The sequence below is a fragment of the Megascapheus bottae genome, chromosome 16, assembly GCF_031878675.1.
Source record: "Megascapheus bottae isolate mThoBot1 chromosome 16, mThoBot2.hap1, whole genome shotgun sequence".
Lineage (NCBI taxonomy): Eukaryota > Metazoa > Chordata > Mammalia > Rodentia > Geomyidae > Megascapheus > Megascapheus bottae.
Window position 1 is genome coordinate 8,823,095 of NC_143524.1, and position 17,273 is coordinate 8,840,367.

General features: G+C 36.8%; 2 protein-coding genes and 2 pseudogenes across 2 annotated transcripts; 3 read left to right on the forward strand and 1 right to left on the reverse strand.

The window, feature by feature from the left end:
- Positions 1-1,688: 1,688 nt before the first annotated feature.
- On the forward strand, positions 1,689-2,654 carry LOC150052592 (olfactory receptor 5B2-like). The gene has a single exon (XM_090349164.1). The coding sequence runs from the start codon at positions 1,716-1,718 to the stop codon at positions 2,652-2,654; it is 939 nt and encodes a 312-aa protein (XP_090205290.1). The 5' UTR covers positions 1,689-1,715.
- Positions 2,655-3,555: 901 nt separating this feature from the next.
- Positions 3,556-3,631, reverse strand: LOC150052593 (small nucleolar RNA U3; annotated as a pseudogene).
- Positions 3,632-7,989: 4,358 nt separating this feature from the next.
- On the forward strand, positions 7,990-8,922 carry LOC150052594 (olfactory receptor 5B3-like). The gene has a single exon (XM_090348725.1). It carries the CDS (start codon positions 7,999-8,001, stop codon positions 8,920-8,922), a length of 924 nt encoding a protein of 307 aa, XP_090204851.1. The 5' UTR covers positions 7,990-7,998.
- A 4,759-nt stretch (positions 8,923-13,681) lies between these two features.
- Positions 13,682-14,592, forward strand: LOC150052595 (olfactory receptor 5B3-like; annotated as a pseudogene).
- The last annotated feature ends 2,681 nt before the right edge of the window (positions 14,593-17,273 follow it).

The following is a 17,273-nucleotide window of genomic DNA, read 5'->3' on the forward strand; positions in this document are numbered from 1 at the left end:
ATGGTCTAAGGGCCCAGAAAGAACTGATGATAGATTTAAGACTTGATTCACGTTGATATTCATTTTTCCTTGCTTTTGATTGGCTGTATCATTTAGGTGACTGAGAGAGAACTCCCGTAATAGAATTTACCCATGACTCTATGGTTGATTTCATTATTTCATAATCATATTTCTTGACTAAAGCTATTCTTTCTCCTCCAGCTATGTATGAACATTTTCTGTTTCATGAACATTAAAGTAAAGAGGGTGGTTCATGGAGCAATGGAATAGTGAATCACCTAAAGTGAAAATGAATTATTTGTACACAAAATATTTCTAAAAAGAAGACTGAGATGAATCCAGGATATAAATTTTATTGTCATGATTCCTAGGATAAATTATTCTTTTTTTCCTGGAAATACACACAGAAAATAACAAAAACAAACATTATATATGTATTTTTTTCAGAGGAAAAGTAACAAACACACTGAGCTGAAAGTGCAAACCAGTATTTTTGCACCTTTTTCAAAGGGAAAAATTTATAAATGGCTTAGTATTTCCTTGTCTGTATTCCATCTCAGGCCAATGTGATTTTTAACTTGTGAAGCAGGGTATTTTTTCATATAATCTATATAAATTTAGGACATCATATAGCTTTTCAAATCTCCAGTTATTATCAATAAAGAATATTAATACTATGTACATTTGTTTCTCTCATGAACATACACACAATTTATAAGTAAATTTCTTATACATACCTGTTGACCATAATATATTTCAAAAATGACCCCAATGTTTGACACTGGAAAACATAGTATCTTCAAGGAGCAGGCTTCTGAACTGAAGTTGCTTGATTTAGAAGAACAATTGTAGGGAATATTAATTGGGAATGGACATTATTATAAAGACATCGAGGCAAACAAGGAACTTTAAATGTTGATGATACACAGAAAAAGGATTCAAAATAAAATCCTCAAAATCATTGAACTTTAGAGAAAATGGAATCTACAGAGCCTATAAATCAGGGATTTTACATCCTGTTCTGTGTGACTCAGCCACTTTTAGGCAGTAGTAAGACATGATGAAGTTTTTTCATATATTTTTATTGTAATTAATAGAAGGGTTACATTATATTTGCCAGATAGAAGGTGCATTAATTCACATACATTGATAACACTTTCTCATGTCTTGGTCCCCATTTCCCTCCCCCCCACCCCCACCCATCATCTTATTTTCCCCCCTTCCCTATCCAATTTCAAATAACCAAATGCAAATATAGCCAATATATCAGATAACCAAGTGAGATACTGTAACAATATGAGGTAACCAGGGGACAGCAAAAGAGATGAGAGATAACATAGTACATTAAGGATAACAATCACTCATTATAGCCATGATGAATTTTAAACACAACAGATTCTTTATTCTAAATTATAATATAGAGTTCAAGAAAGAAAATATTAAACCAAATTGTCTATGTCCAATTTTGAAATGTGTAGTGAACGTCCGTCATGCAGAAGATGTATGAGGAGCCCTCAGTTTTGTCAACATGCCCTGAATAGGGGCAGTCTATTGATTTGATTCTGAAGCTCAGGATTTCCTGAAGCACTTAGAATGACTTGAAAGTGACTAATGATGAAACACATATTACACTTATGTGTCAGAAATTTAATTGAGTATTGTCATCACTCTGTTTCTCTTTTTTATTGACAACTTATGATTCTCACATAAGGTTGATGGAGAACAGGACAGAGGTGGCAGAGTTCATTCTGGTAGGACTGACCAGTGATCCATCCCTGCAGATCCCCCTCTTTGTCACCTTCCTCATCATCTACATGGTCACGCTGGCTGGGAACCTGGGGATGGTCCTGCTGATTCTCCTGGACTCCCGTCTCCACACCCCCATGTACTTCTTCCTGGGAAACCTGTCTCTGGTGGACTTCTGTTACTCCTCAGCGGTCACTCCTAAGGTCATGGCTGGGCTTCTCATGGGAGACAAAGTCATCTCCTATCATGCTTGTGCTGCTCAGATGTTTTGCTTTGCTGCCTTTGCCAGTGCAGAAAATTATCTGTTAGCCTCAATGGCCTATGATCGCTATGTGGCTGTGTGTAAGCCCTTGCACTACTCCACCATCGTGACAACCAGTGTGTGCAGTTGGCTGCTCACTGGCTGCTATGTCATTGGCTTCCTGAATGCCTCCATCTACACTGGGGATGCCTTCAGCCTCTCCTTCTGTAAGGACAACGTGCTCCATCACTTTTTCTGTGACATTCCAGCGGTCATGGTTCTCTCTTGCTCTGACAGACAAGTGAATGAGCTGCTTCTTGTTTATGTGGTAAGCTTTAATATCTTTTTTGCACTCATAGTTATCTGGATATCCTATCTGTTCATTTTCATCACCATCCTGAAGATGAGCTCGGCAGCAGGACATTGGAAGGCTGTATCCACCTGTGCCTCCCACTTCACCGCCGTCTCCATCTTCTATGGCACTGTTATCTTCATGTACCTACAGCCCAGCTCCAGTCACTCCATGGACACTGACAAAATCGCATCGGTGTTTTACACTATGGTCATTCCCATGCTCAACCCTGTGGTCTACAGCCTGAGGAACAAAGAAGTCAAGAGTGCATTCTTCAAAGTCCATGGTGCATTTGTTTTTTGGAGACAAAATTAAAATTATAATTTTAAAAATTGAGCGCAGACTTTCTGTATTTTGTTCACTCTCCAATTTTCTCCATAAGCTCCTAAGGTGATGTTCTTGTCTGTACATCTCTTGTCCTAAAAAAGAGATAGAAATATTAAGTCCAAAAATACATAACTGAATTATAATGGCTAAGATATCTTTTTTCATATATTTTTATTGTAATTAATAGAAGGGTTACATGATATTTGCCAGATAGATGGTGCATTATTTCCCATACATTGATACCCTTTCACATGTCTTGGTCCCCATTTCCCTCCCCCCCATCTTGTTTTCCCCCGTTCCCCATCCAGTTTCAAATAACCAAATACAAATATATCCGATATATCAGGTAACAAAGTGAGATACTGTAACAATATGAGATAACCAAGGGACAGCAAAAGAGATGAGAGATAACATAGTACATTAAGAACAACAATCATTCATTATATGGCTTTTGTTTCTATATCCTAGAGATCCTTTCATTTAGCGTCCTACTATAGGGCCTTTTGTATCAAGGTTTTGCTCTACTGCAAATCTCTGCTAGGAGAGCCCAAGGTTTCTACTGATTATGACAAATGAGGGAAACCATTGAGCCTAAGTTCCTTTGAGGCTGGCTTACTTCACTTAATATGATCTTTTCTAAGTCTTTCCATTTCCTAACAAATGGGGCGATGTCATTCTTTTTGACAGCAGCATAGAATTCCATTGTGTACAAATACCACAACTTGTTGATCCACTCATCAACTGAGGGACATCTAGGTTGGTTCCATATCTTTGCTGTGGTAAATAGTGCTGCAATGAACATGGTTGTGCTGGTGGATTTAGTATGTCCTTGTTTGTGGATGGTTGGGTAAATGCCAAGTAGTGGAATTGCTGGGTCATAGGGGAGCTCTATGTCGGTACTCTACACAATCAGTGGAATTTCTCTAATCACATACTATAGAAATGATCCCTGAAAGTATAGTCTTATGGATAAGATATCTTAAAGTTAGTTTGGCAAAACACTAATTCAAGATATTGGTAACATTCAGTAAGTTTAGAGTTTAGTTTTACCACATCAGAATAAGTGTCTATAGAATAAAGGCATGAAGAAAACCACAAACAGAACACCTCCACTGAAGCCTCCGCTGAACACAGACACAATCCCAGGTTATACATTTTCCAGAATGGAATCCAGTGTGGCTTAGAGTGGTAGTTAATTTTATGTATGAATTGGAGTATATTTATAAACATACAAACACTCATTCAAACATTTATATGTGTGTCTGCTAGGGTGTTCCAAAGACTCTGATCTCTGAGACGCAGTCAGGAAAATCAGGCTTCATCAATGCCGGAAGTGAGCATTCCATCAGTGAGGCCTCATCTAACAAGAACAGGAAGTAGAGAAAGACTAGACTAGGTATTCCGTGTTCCCTTTTTATCTTACTTTCTCCTTTATTTTTTTCTTTGCTTTCTTCCTTCTCCTTCCCTCCTTCCTTTAGCTGGACCTAGTTCTTGATCCTTTGTTATTTCAATTTTATACTAGTCACAAATTGCTTCTTCTATCTCAAGCTTTGCTTGAGACAGAGGAGATGGAGTAGGAGAATCTAGGATGCCTGCCTAGACAATTCAAGTTCTGAGTTCAAATCTTTGTACCAAATAAATAAATAAAACATTAATTCAGTAAATGTAAAAAGCATGGCATATAGTAAAGAAAGCACTAAAATGTGTAAAATGTCACTAACCATCAAAAATATAAAGTATCTCACTCAATGAATAAAATACAAATAAAAATATCTATAAAAAATACAGTGTAATACTCACCTTGCCCCATTAAAAATGTTAAATAGATGGATAATAATTATTGCTAATAGGAATATGAAGGAAAGAAATGTGACTTTTGCACATTGTTGGGGGGATTGGAGATTAGTACAACCATTACAGGAAACTACCTAGGGGTTCCTAAAATATGTAGCGATAAAGCCACTTTGTGATACATGAATAATACTGAGTATAAATCCAAGGCAAATGATTTCAACACATGAAAGCCACTTCTGCACTTCATGACCCTCAGCGCTATGCATAAGAGCTAAGGGGAAAAATTAAAATGATGACAGGTCCATGAACAGAACAATAAAAAAACATTCATAGGAGATGGGAGTCAAATGGCCAGTACCAGGATCTTCAAAGAGGAGATGGAAGGGGATGCTGGAATTGATATCAATAAATACTAACACAGTCAGATAACAAATTTTCAGAATCCTCTGCTGTACTATTACACTATGAGGTAACTAAAAATAACAATTAAGTACCTCTTTCAGTAGCCAGAGGAGAGGATTTTGAATGGTTCATCATAAATAAATGATAATGGTATGGGTAATTAGTCATACTTAATCGGATTTAAACATCATGATGAATACATGCATGCAAAGATCTCATGGTTATACCATTCAAATGTACATTTTTCATTCAGCATTTAAAATAACTATCACTTTAAAAAGAACTCTCAGATAAAGACCAAAAAGGGAAACTCACTGACAGCTCTTGAATAATAAGGGGTAACAGGAATGGGAAATGGAGGGTGAGAGAGGAAGTAAGTGTGATTCAATCGCTGGTTATTCTTGTGTGAAGTATGAGAGTGAACTCTCCTTGAACTTGTAGCATACACTAATTTAAAGGAATATGACAAGACTACAAAGCAGGTCCCCTCTGGATGTAGACCCTAGTGGAAAGATGGAGAATACAATGAGAGAGGGAAGGAAAGAGAAATTAGTCAAAATAGTTTCTGCTCGTGTATGTCCATGACATGATGAAGCATGTTGGGATTAGGTTTTGAAAAAGAAGAGTGGAAGGGATGCATCTAATCAAAGTACATTGAGATAAGCAATAGAAGGCACGAGTCTGTTTAAGGCACAATATACGTATATTTAGATGTATCAGAATGCAATTCTTTCCCCATACAAATGATTAGTGCTAATAAAATGTGTAATATGTACATATAAAATATAAAGTAGTCACTAATTTTATCCCTACAGTCAGATAAATTGTTCTCTGGGAAAGTAGAGTAAGAAACTTCAAACATTCTCTCAGGAGAGATCTCCAAAGCACCACTGGTGTCTTTATTTCTCTCCCCAGATCTCCAGCCTTAGCCTCTGAAATCCCAAAAGGACTAAAATGCAATCTAGAAGCACTGCACTGCATGCTGTGCTCCATTTATCATTTGTTATTTGAATGACAACCATTGTCGTTGCACATACAGGCCTTCTGAATGGAGGATGGCTGTGAGCCTTCAAGGTAGACCAGGAAAACGTACAAAGACAAACAAATGGACACTCATTGATTTTTAAATGGTAGTCCCTGAGATACATTATATACAATTCACATCCATTAGTTACAGACACAATTGGTGAAGTATGTGATAATAATCTTGTCATTTCTTATAACAAGGAGATGTTATTTTTCTGAAGGCAAAGGAAGAATTCATGATGGATTCACCACTTCATCCACATTGATGTCCTTTCTTCCACTTTATGTTTCTTGCCTTTCAGAAATGGGAAGTTTCTGATCACTACCTGAGAGACAGCTCCTCCAATAGAATACATGCTGATCCATGGCTGATCTGATCATTTCAGCTGATCATCCTGGACTGAGTATTGATTAACAGAAAACTGGTAAGCTCCTATCCATTGCACAATTGTAACAGCAAGTGTCACAGGACTGAGAAAAATTAAGGGAAGGGGTGGGTGGAGGAGGGCTGAAGATGTTGAAAAATCAATGCATAACCTAGACCTTAATAAAAAGTGATGGAAGGGATGGGATGGGATGGGATGGGATGGGTGAGAATGTTAAAAGGGATGATACTGCTCAAGAGGTCACTCTGCTCATAAACTGATCTGTTAAATGGCAATGCCTTTGTAGAACTACTTAGAGAAAATTAAGATATATTAAAGAGTTAAAATTTACACAAAAGCAACCTCTGTAAGAAACCCCAATGGACTGATTTATTCAAATTAAATTATAAGCTTCAAGGAACAACACTGGAAACGAAATGGTGTTGTGAAATTTCAGGAGCACAAATCCTGCATTTGTAATAAGGAGACCCAAAGAAGCATAGGCTCCATTGTTTCCCTCATTTGTAATCATTAGCAATTGTCTATGATTTTTTGCTAGCAGAGGATCACAGTAGCTCAATTACTAAGTACATATGACCAGATAAGATGATGCTAAGCTAAATGAACTCCAGGATACGGAAACAAGAGATTTTTCTATGTGGTTGTTTTTTTTAATATTCTATATGTAGTTATTTATTTTTCTTTAGTTTTTCCCCCTATAATTCACCCCTGTTGTCACCATATCTGATTTTTGTACCTGGTGTATTGTATATAAGTCTATTTGAATTAGGGATGGGAAATGGAACAACATGATAATGAGATAAAGGACAAAGGGGAACCAGTGTAACAGTGACACTCACAAGACAATCTGTTGGAAATAAGCTGTATAACTTGGGGTGTGTGAAGGCAGCGAAAGTGGGAGAAAAACATGGGAGAAGGACACAATGCTCGAGAAGAAATGTACTGTCTTACGTAACTGCAACCCCTTTACATCATGCTGACAAGTCAAATTTTAAAAAAAGAAAGGAGAAACAGATTTGAAACTATGGGAAACTGTATGAGAGATATTGGGAAACAATAGGTAATAATTTGCTAGTCCATTCGAAGACCTGTCTGTGTCAAGCTCTGTAGATGCTCCAAAATCCTTTTTCCCCCAGAGCTGAGGACCAAACTCAGGGCCTTGCAATTGCCAGGCAAGTGCTCTTCCATGGAGCTAACTCTTCAATCCATCTCAAATTCTTAAGAAAGAAAATGTTGGATCATAAAGTTGATACAAATACTACATAATTTGAAGGGACTTACATATTCACATAAATGCTTTAAAAAAACTGGAGGGCTGCAAGGAGACTGCTTTCTTATATTCAGCAGGAAAAATTAAACCACTTATTTTAAATTTTTATGTGTCTTCCTAAGTGATGCTCATAGGAAATGTAAAATAAAGATATTTATACTTATATCTGTAGGAAACAAATTTTGAGTTAAATAAAATCATTGGTCAAATAAAAAAAAGAAATATTGGGAAACAAGCTTAGTGATCCTAGTATGAAATAACATCCACCATGGGATTTTTAGTATGGGATAATTGTCCTCAGGTTGGTCTTCTTACTGTGGATAGTAACACACATATGCACAAATATAATATATATATTCTATTTTACAACTTTTTTCCATTTTTGTAAACATCTGTTTGTTGTTGTTTTCTTTCTCATGGCTGTAAAATGCCTAGAGCTTCTCAAGTAGCCCTGATGGAGAATGGGACAGAAGCGACACAGTTCATCTTACTAGGACTGACCGATGACCCAGCTCTGCAGGGTGACCTCTTTGTCACCTTCCTCATCATCTACATCATCACACTAGCCGGGAACCTGGGGATGGTCCTGCTGATTCTCCTGGACTCTCGTCTCCACACCCCCATGTACTTCTTCCTGGGAAACCTGTCTCTGGTGGACTTCTGTTACTCCTCAGCGGTCACTCCTAAGGTCATGGCTGGGCTCCTTGGAGGAGACAAACTCATGTCCTACACTGCTTGTACCACTCAAATGTTCACTTTTGCCACCTGTGCTGATGTGGAAAATTACCTGCTGGCCTTAATGGCCTATGATCGCTACTCAGCCATTTCTAAACCCCTACATTATGCCACCCATATGACAACACGGGCTTGTGTTTGCCTGACCATTGGATGCTATATGTGTGGGCTCCTGAATGCCTGTGTTTATACTGGGAATACGCTCAGCCTCTCCTTCTGTAATTCCAATATTGTCCGTCATTTTTTCTGTGATGTTCTAGCAGTCATGGTTCTCTCTTGCTCGGATAGGCACATCAATGAGCTGGTTCTTATTAATGTAGCCAGTTTCAATATGTTTTTTGCTCTCCTCATAATTGTAATATCCTACACGATCATTTTTATCACCATCCTGAAGATGCGCTCAGCTGCAGGACATCAGAAAGCTCTCTCCACCTGCACCTCCCACCTCACTGCAGTCTCCATTTTCTATGGAACTCTTATTTTCATGTACTTACAGCCTGGCTCCAGTCACTCCATGGACACCGACAAAATTGCATCTGTGTTTTATACGATGGTCATTCCCATGTTGAATCCTATGGTTTACAGCCTGAGGAACAAGGAGGTCAAGAGTGCATTTGCAAAGGTGGTGTTCAAGGCAAAATAATCTTTCTTTTTCTCTTTTAGCTTTATTGGATTCCCAACATCTGGGTCCATTACTTTTAGCTGCTCTCTGTACTGAGTCATATTTATAAATACACATTGATTTCAAGATACTGAAGTGACAAATTTACCTTTGCAAAACATGAATCTCTGTAAAAGGATATAACACTATGTGAAAACAACCCCCTGAGAAAACAGATATAGCGTCTTAGGGCTTGTTTGTAAAAAAAAGTTTATTGTATTGATGTTTACCCATGTTCCATGCCTATAGGAATCTATCATTAAAAGAGATCTACTTTCCCAGTCTCCATATATTCTCTGTATTCTGGGTTAAACAGGTGCAGTGCAGAAGTAGTCAGGAAGCAGCCCCCACTCTTGATAATCCCCCTTTTACCTGGATGGGACATCTAGTAGATGGCCCGGCAGCATCCCAAGAATGGGGTAACACAGAGGCTGAGTACCGCATGTCCCTTGCACCCTTTATGGTGAGAAAATTAGCAGAATGATTGCATTCTCATCTACACAGAGCCTTATATGTGGATCTTTCCACTTGGCTGGAACCCCTTCATGGACCAATACATTCACACAGTTTGTGTTAGGCTGGGCAAATGTCCCAGAGATGAAGTACATTACAGAACTATTTCAGCATAGCTGAGGGTTGGTGGCTCATGTCTGTAATCCTCACTGCTCAGGAAGCTGAGATCTGACAGGAGTTGTGCAATTAACCTATTTTCACTGGGAAAAATGATTGCTTAGCCAGAAATTTGATGACTGTATAGGTATAAGATACATTGGGCTAAGATCTCTTGAGATGTTCTAGATGACTAAAATATAAAAAAAACCCAGCAACAATAATGTAAAATATAAAATATGGGTAAAACTACAGAGAAAAGTGAATTTCTTCCTGACACAGGGTTGAATGCATGGTACTTTCAAAAACCATGCCATTTGTCAATTTTTAATTTTAGTTTAAAATCATCTAATCTTTGAAAAATTAAACTGATACACTCCTTCATACTGACATCACATAAAATCAGGTGTCTTCCCAAAATTACCTAAGTAAATAAATAAACAACTGTTAATGATACTAGCCAATTGATGCAGCCAAGACAAATACTTTTCATGTGCAGAATGATTAAATAATTTGTAATGTCCATATAATACACTAATCTAAATGTTTTCAACAGTGGGGATGGGATTAAATTGCTAAGCAACTATGTTAGACTCAAGACCACATACTCCATGATCCCAGTTAATCACACTGTGGTAAGCGCAAATTCTATAGCTAGGAGTAATTTTTTCTTCATTTTATGGGCAGCATAACATGAGGGTGGGAGAGACAGTGGTCAAAGAGAAAACAGAATTGCTTCTGGTCACAGCGGCAACAGTGACAAGACCATAAACTTGATAGAAATCTTAAAAGTTAGCAGCAACCATTTTTGGTCTTGCAGTATAGATTATGGATTAAATCAAACATTTTTTAGTAAGTGTACAAATGAGCTGTTATTGAACAGAGCTGTTGATGAGCACAATGCATCCAGATTAGTGTCACCCATCTCACCATTCCCACTCCCCTTCACCCATCCTTTCCCTTACTTTTCTCAATTTTGTAGTATATACTATGAATTCTTGGCTGGATTCTCTCCCTCTACTCCTGTCCCCTTGCTCCCTGCCCTGCTCCCTGCTGCCCCCAATGAGTACCCATCAGGGGCACTTATTTTGTTGGGCTTTGACTGTGTCTAAGGAATTTGAGTTCCCCATAGAGTCCACCATATTTCACTTAGTACATTGGTAACCACTTGCATACCATGCAATGTGTTCACTGATAATCCAAGTGTGCTTAAAATCAAGAAGCACCAAGTCATGCAAACACATGAATCAAATGAAAATAACCAGTATGATCCCTGCAGGTGTTTTAATTATGATCACCCCTGAAAGGAAGGTCTGGGGCAGTAGTCTCACAGGGGAATTCTACAGGGCTCTTCAAGTCAGTGTGATTCTCTGCAGGTCCCTGTGTACTAGATTCTGAAAAACTAGCATGACCCACATCCCATCATTTCAAAGGAGAGACACAACATGTCATGCTTTACTGGTTGCTATTTTTCCAATAATAATCATTGTTCATAAATATATTCTTCTCCCTGAGGACCAACAGTGAGTTTCAGTCATGAAAATAAAAAACTATATTGGTAGAGTTTTAATTACCCTCTTCTCCAGATGTTCAAAAACATCTCTTATTTGTTGTTTACACTCACAATCTGTGGATTCTGTGACAAATGTTGAACTGTCAGTTTAGTTTTGAACTGGGGAGGAATTAAGCAACTCCTCCAAAAAACAGAAAGTTATTTACAATGAATTTAGGAATTAATCCATGATAATGATTCCTCATTCAGTACCTTAGAGAAATCATGGAACATTCTGACTTTTTCCAGAGAGAGAAAGAAAAGCTCTTTCTTTGATGACTGACTTTTTTTTCTCCAGAAGGTATGTTCTATACACCATATAAATTTTTATTGATATTATTGCCAATTATTTTATTTTTTTTACATTTTTTTCTTTTTTATTGTAATTAATAGAAAGGTTACATTATATTCACCAGATAGAAGGGGGATTACTTCGCAACCATTGATACCCTTTCTCATGTCATGATCCGCATTTCCACCCCCACCCCTGCCCCTCTTCTTGTTTTCCCCCCTTCCCTATCCTATTTCAAATAACCAAATAAGCATATATACAATATATCAGATAACAAGGTGAAATACTGAAACAATATGAGATAACCAAGGAACAGCAAAAGAGATGAGAGATAACATAGTCCATTAAGGACAACAATCACTCATTATATAGCTTTTGTTTCTATATCCTGGAGGTCCTTTCACTTAGCATCATTCTATATGGCCTTATGTATCTAGGTTTTGTTCTATTGTAAATGTCTGCTAGGAGAGCCCAAGGTTTCTACTGATTATGACAAATGAGGGAAACCATTGAGCCTATGTTCCTTTGAGTCTGGCTTACTTCACTTAATATGATTTTTTTAAGTCTTTCCATTTCCTTACAAATAGGACAATGTCATTCTTTCTGTCTTTAGCATAGAATTCCATTCATTGTTTATAAATACCACATCTTGTTGATCCACTCATCAACTGCAGGACATCTGGGTTGGTTCCATATCTTTGCTATGTTAATAGTGCTGCAATGAACATCATTGTCCTTGTTTCTGGATGATTGGGTAAATGCCAAGTAGTGGAATTGCTGGGTCATAGGGGAGCTCTATGTTTAGTCTTTTGAGGAACTGCCACATTGCTTTCCATAGTGGTTGAATGAGTTTGAACTCCCACCAACAGTGTAGTAGTGATCCCTCCTGGCCATATCCCTACCAGCATTTATTGTTATTAGATTTCTTGATCCTGGCCATTCTAACTGGAGTAAGGTGGAATCTTAGAGTTGTTTTGATTTGCATTTCTTTTATGGCCAGAGATGTTGAGCATTTCTTCATGTGTGTATAGGCCATTTTTATTTCTTCTTCAGAGAAGACTCTCTTTAAGTTTTTGGCCCATCTTTTAATGGGATGGTTGTTTCTTTGGAGATTAGTTTTGGAGTGATACAATTTTTTGAGCTCTTGATATATTTTAGATATAAGGCCTTTGTCTGTTGTATTGTTGGTGAAGATCTTCTCCCACTCTGTAGGCTTTCTGGTTAATTTGCTACTTATGTCCTTTGCCCTATAGAAGCTCTGCAGTTTAATGCGGTCCCACTTATCCAGACTTTCTCTGATTTGTTGTGTTTCTGGGACCTTATTAAGAAAGTTTTGACCTGTGCTAAGGAGACCTAGTGTCTCCTATTCCTTCTTGTAAAGTTTTCAGTATATCTGCCTTTACCTCGAGGTTTTTGATCCATTTGGAGTTAATCCTGATACACCATATAAATTTTTGTGAGAAAAATAATTTATGAAAATACAAGAGGGAAGCTATATCTATGTGACATATTTTTAACTGAAGATATGATAACAATATTTTACTTATAACAAGAACAAAATAGAAATCTCAAATAATCTGTGGACTGATTGTCCAAACTTCAGTTTTAGAAAACACCATGGCTACCATGAAGTTCTGCAAACATTTCTGCAAAACTACAAACAGAAAGACAAATGACACTGATTGATAACTTGGTAATTTTATTTTTAAATGTATTTACCTACCAAAAGAAGTTCAACAGAACTCAGTCAGAAAAAGCCATAATAATAAAAGAGATCTTTCTTTAGGCCTGAATATATAAATTAATGAAAAATATGCTTGAGTTGAATTAGAAAATTTTCCTTAACATATTATGTAGAAATAGCAGAGAATGGAAATCTACATGTTTTGACGTATTTCTGGGAAACGTGGGTAACATGGAAGCGTCAACTTTCACTGATCTTTAGCTAAGCAAATTCACAAATAGAATCATGTTGTCCAGACTTTTCAAGTTGTCAAATTGTTTATATTTAGGGAACAATGTGAAGAATGTTTAAATTACACACATGATAATTAAAAACCGAGTAGTTGAACAGTGTTAACCCTTTATGTAATCAGAGTACTAAATTGGGTTCCAATTTCATGATTACATTTAAAGAACCGTTTTTTTCATTTAAATAATCTTGAAGTGCAACCCATTGCTTCATTCAAGAAATGCATACTTCTCTAGTTCACGTATTTTGACCCTTTGTGAAGCACATTTTTTTTTCTGATAGGTGCAGAACATTTCGTGATTCACTGATAACATTGATGGAGAATAAAACAGAGGTGACAGAATTTGTCCTGCTGGGACTGACCAGTGACCCAGCCCTGCAGGTCCCCCTCTTTGTCACCTTCCTCATCATCTACATCGTCACGCTGGCTGGGAACCTGGGGATGGTCCTGCTGATTCTCCTGGACTCTCGTCTCCACACCCCCATGTACTTCTTCCTAGGTAATCCCTCTCTGGTGGATTTTTGCTACTCCTCAGCTGTCACTCCTAAGGTCATGGCTCGGCTTCTCAAGGGCATATGTTTTGTTTTACTGCTTTTGCTATTGTGGAAAATTATCTGCTGGCCTCAGTGGCCTATGATCACCCACACAGCAGTGTGAAAACCTCTCCATTACACCACCACCATGAGAAGAAATATGTGTGCAGGTCTGATTCTAAGCTGTTACCTCTATGGTGTTCTAAATGCCTCTGTCTATACTGGTGGCATACTCAGCCTCTCCTATACATCCCATATCATCCATTGCTTTTTCTGTGACATCCCAACAGTCATGCTCCTCTCTTGCACTGTAAGATGTGTTCGTGAGAGGATTATTATTTATATAGCCAGCTTTGATATATTTTTTGCTCTCACAGTAATCTTAACATCTTACATGATCATTTTTATTACCATCAGCAAGATGTGCTCTGGTGTTGGACAGAAAGCTTTGTCTACCTGCGCCTCCCACTTCACTGAAGGTCTCCATTTTCTATGGGACTGTCGTTTTCATATAGCTAGAGCCAGTCACTCCATAGACACTGACAAAAATCTATCTGTGTTTTACACAGTGGTCACCCCCATGCTGAACCCTGTGTCTACAGCCCGAGGAACAAGGAGATCAAGAATACATTCACAAAATACTTCTTGAAGTTAATGTTCATGGTTTTCACATCAGCTTTGGGAGATCCATAGTACAAATATTCATCACACTCAGATCTTTTCAGTACATTTCCTGAGTCATATCTTAAAATCCACGTAATTTCAAGTGCCTGAGGCAATTTCCTTACATCTACAATAGCCTGCTATCTGGGAAAAAAATAAAACAGGACATAGAGTAAGAATATCCTTGAATGAACATTTTTATCATATTTTAGATATGTTTATCATAAGCACTAGTGACAATTATATCAATAAAATGTTCTCTTGTAATGAAAAGTTATGTAAAAATAGCTATATGAAGAAGTATATGGATAGTAGAAATGTTTGTAGATGTTTAGTGTGTTTGACAATGTTTGTGACAATATGGCAGAAGTTTATATTATATGGCGACCTATATGGCTATCTTCTGATCATGTACCTCAATGAAGGGTTACTCAAATAATAAAGTACTCCACGTTTTTATACATGTTGTTTATGAAGATATTCTGTTGTAGAGAACTATTTGATTTAATAAATTTACTAAGGGTATCTTTCCTCTCAGTGAGAGTTTGTCATCACCTAATCCACTGTGGCTCACTGAACTAGAGGTGTTATGAAAATGTCTGAAATTTTCTCTGTCTTCTTCACCAGGAACATTCATTTTGTCTTAGACTTGTAGCTCTTCAGAGCTTCATTAAAGGTCATAAAAACATATATAATGATTAATGATAAATGGCTATGCATCTGGAATACAACAAGATAGCAGCAACTAAATAACTATTGTTATGTCAGAGAGTCTTTTATGAATTACTTTACATTTTGGGGGAAAATATACAAACTACAGAACACAAAATAGTTTCTTAGGGATAGAAATGTTGTTAGTATACCCTATGTTATCTGTGAATGATATCTTATTCTAATTTAATGTTTTTCAATGCTCTCTTTTGTCTCTAGGTTTAGGGAAGTTTATTGTCATTAATAAAAAGACTCTATTTCCATTTCCAGACATGTGAAACCCTTGTTTTTGAAACACAGTAAAAGGTGTTTGGATATATGGCTATTCTGGTTTCTGGAAGGAAGGCAGAGGACTAAAAATTCTTTTTAAAAAAATCATTGTATTTAACCAGAGTCTACATTGCATACTGTAATGTCTACCTCAAAAATTCTTTGACAAAATCTTTTATGTTAAAGACTCTGGAGAAGCTAAGAATATGTTATGTTGTGGTATCCATAGATAGATAGATAGATAGATAGATAGATAGATAGATAGATGTTTAACAAAATTCATAAATTCTTACATTAAACATTTAAGCATTGATGGTCTTACATAGAAAATCTAAATTAATTAAAATATTCATAAAATCAAGAAGTGATACAGCACACAAAAACATAAATGCTATAGCTGTTTTAAGGACTACATTCCCAGAAGTAAGGTCTGGAGCTGCAGGTAGTCTCACAGGGGAATTCTGTAGAGCGCTTTGAGTCTATGTAATTCTCTCCAGATCTCCATGTGGTAGCCCCTGAAAAACTAATATGGTGCCACGCCATATCATTTGAGAAAAGAACAGCCACACAGCATGCTACATGAATCATTATTTTTAAATGTAATAATAACTCTTGTAAGTAAATAACTGTCTTCTTACTCGAAGATCAACTATGAGCCTTCACTCATGGTCAGGAAAAACACACAGAGATAAAAACTGTACTGTTATAGTTTTAACTATTAACCTCTCCTCCAGGTTTTTCAAAGACATTTTTTGTTTAATATTTACAATCACCGTCTGGGGATTATGTGAGAAATACTGCATTATCAGGTTGTTTTCTAAATGTTCTGTTACTGGCATTTTTCTCCAACAGGTAAGTTATATATACCATATAACATATGCACAATATGATATATTATTAGTAAGAAATTCAGTACATGGAATTATACATGCATATATAATATCATATATTAGGAAGAATTTCAGTACTTGGAAATGCAGAGGGAGTTATACCTAAAATGAATTGTTATTGTTTCTTTCATGGAAGATGTGGTTTTAGTGTTATAATTACAGAAATCTGTAGAAAAGTTGCCAAAATTTCCATGGTGTGAAATTTGAAGGTTGCCATTTTTTCCATGATTATTTCTGTAGAACATACAGCAACACAAATAACATTCCAATTGATGATTACCTGCAAATTTTTTTCTAAAATGTATTTACCTGTTAGAGGAGGTTAGAAAACAAATTTATAAAATGAAAAACACAAAAGACACAAAATGAAATATGCCTTCCCTACCTCTGAATAAATGGATTATTAAATGAATATGCTCGAACTGAAATTGAATCTTTCCTCAAACTCATAATATTATATAAAGGGTACAGACACATTTGAAAGGTTTGAAGTAATTCTTGACAGGAGAGCAGAGATGGAATTCTCAGCGTGTCCTGAGCTCTGGCAGTCAATTGGGAAATACAAGATACCTTGTCAAGTTATCACATCGTTCACATTTACTTAGCAAACCTGAAAATGCTTAAGTTACATAAAAATAAACCTTTATCAGGAAAGATCAGCATAACAAACAGTATGTAAGCCTATTCATAGAATATGGGTCCAAAAATGGATTCCAGCATCATGCTTCTATTTTTTAAAAAAAAATCTTGAAAATCTGAGGGATGCAGGCTGCGATTTATACATTTCAACTTCAATTTAGCTGTGACACATGCTTTTCAACAGGTGCTGATTGTCAGATA

Bases quoted from the DNA above. Each gene is read 5' to 3' on its own strand.
- LOC150052592 (XM_090349164.1), top strand. From the start codon at position 1,716: ATGGAGAACAGGACAGAGGTGGCAGAGTTCATTCTGGTAGGACTGACC.
- LOC150052594 (XM_090348725.1), top strand. From the start codon at position 7,999: ATGGAGAATGGGACAGAAGCGACACAGTTCATCTTACTAGGACTGACC.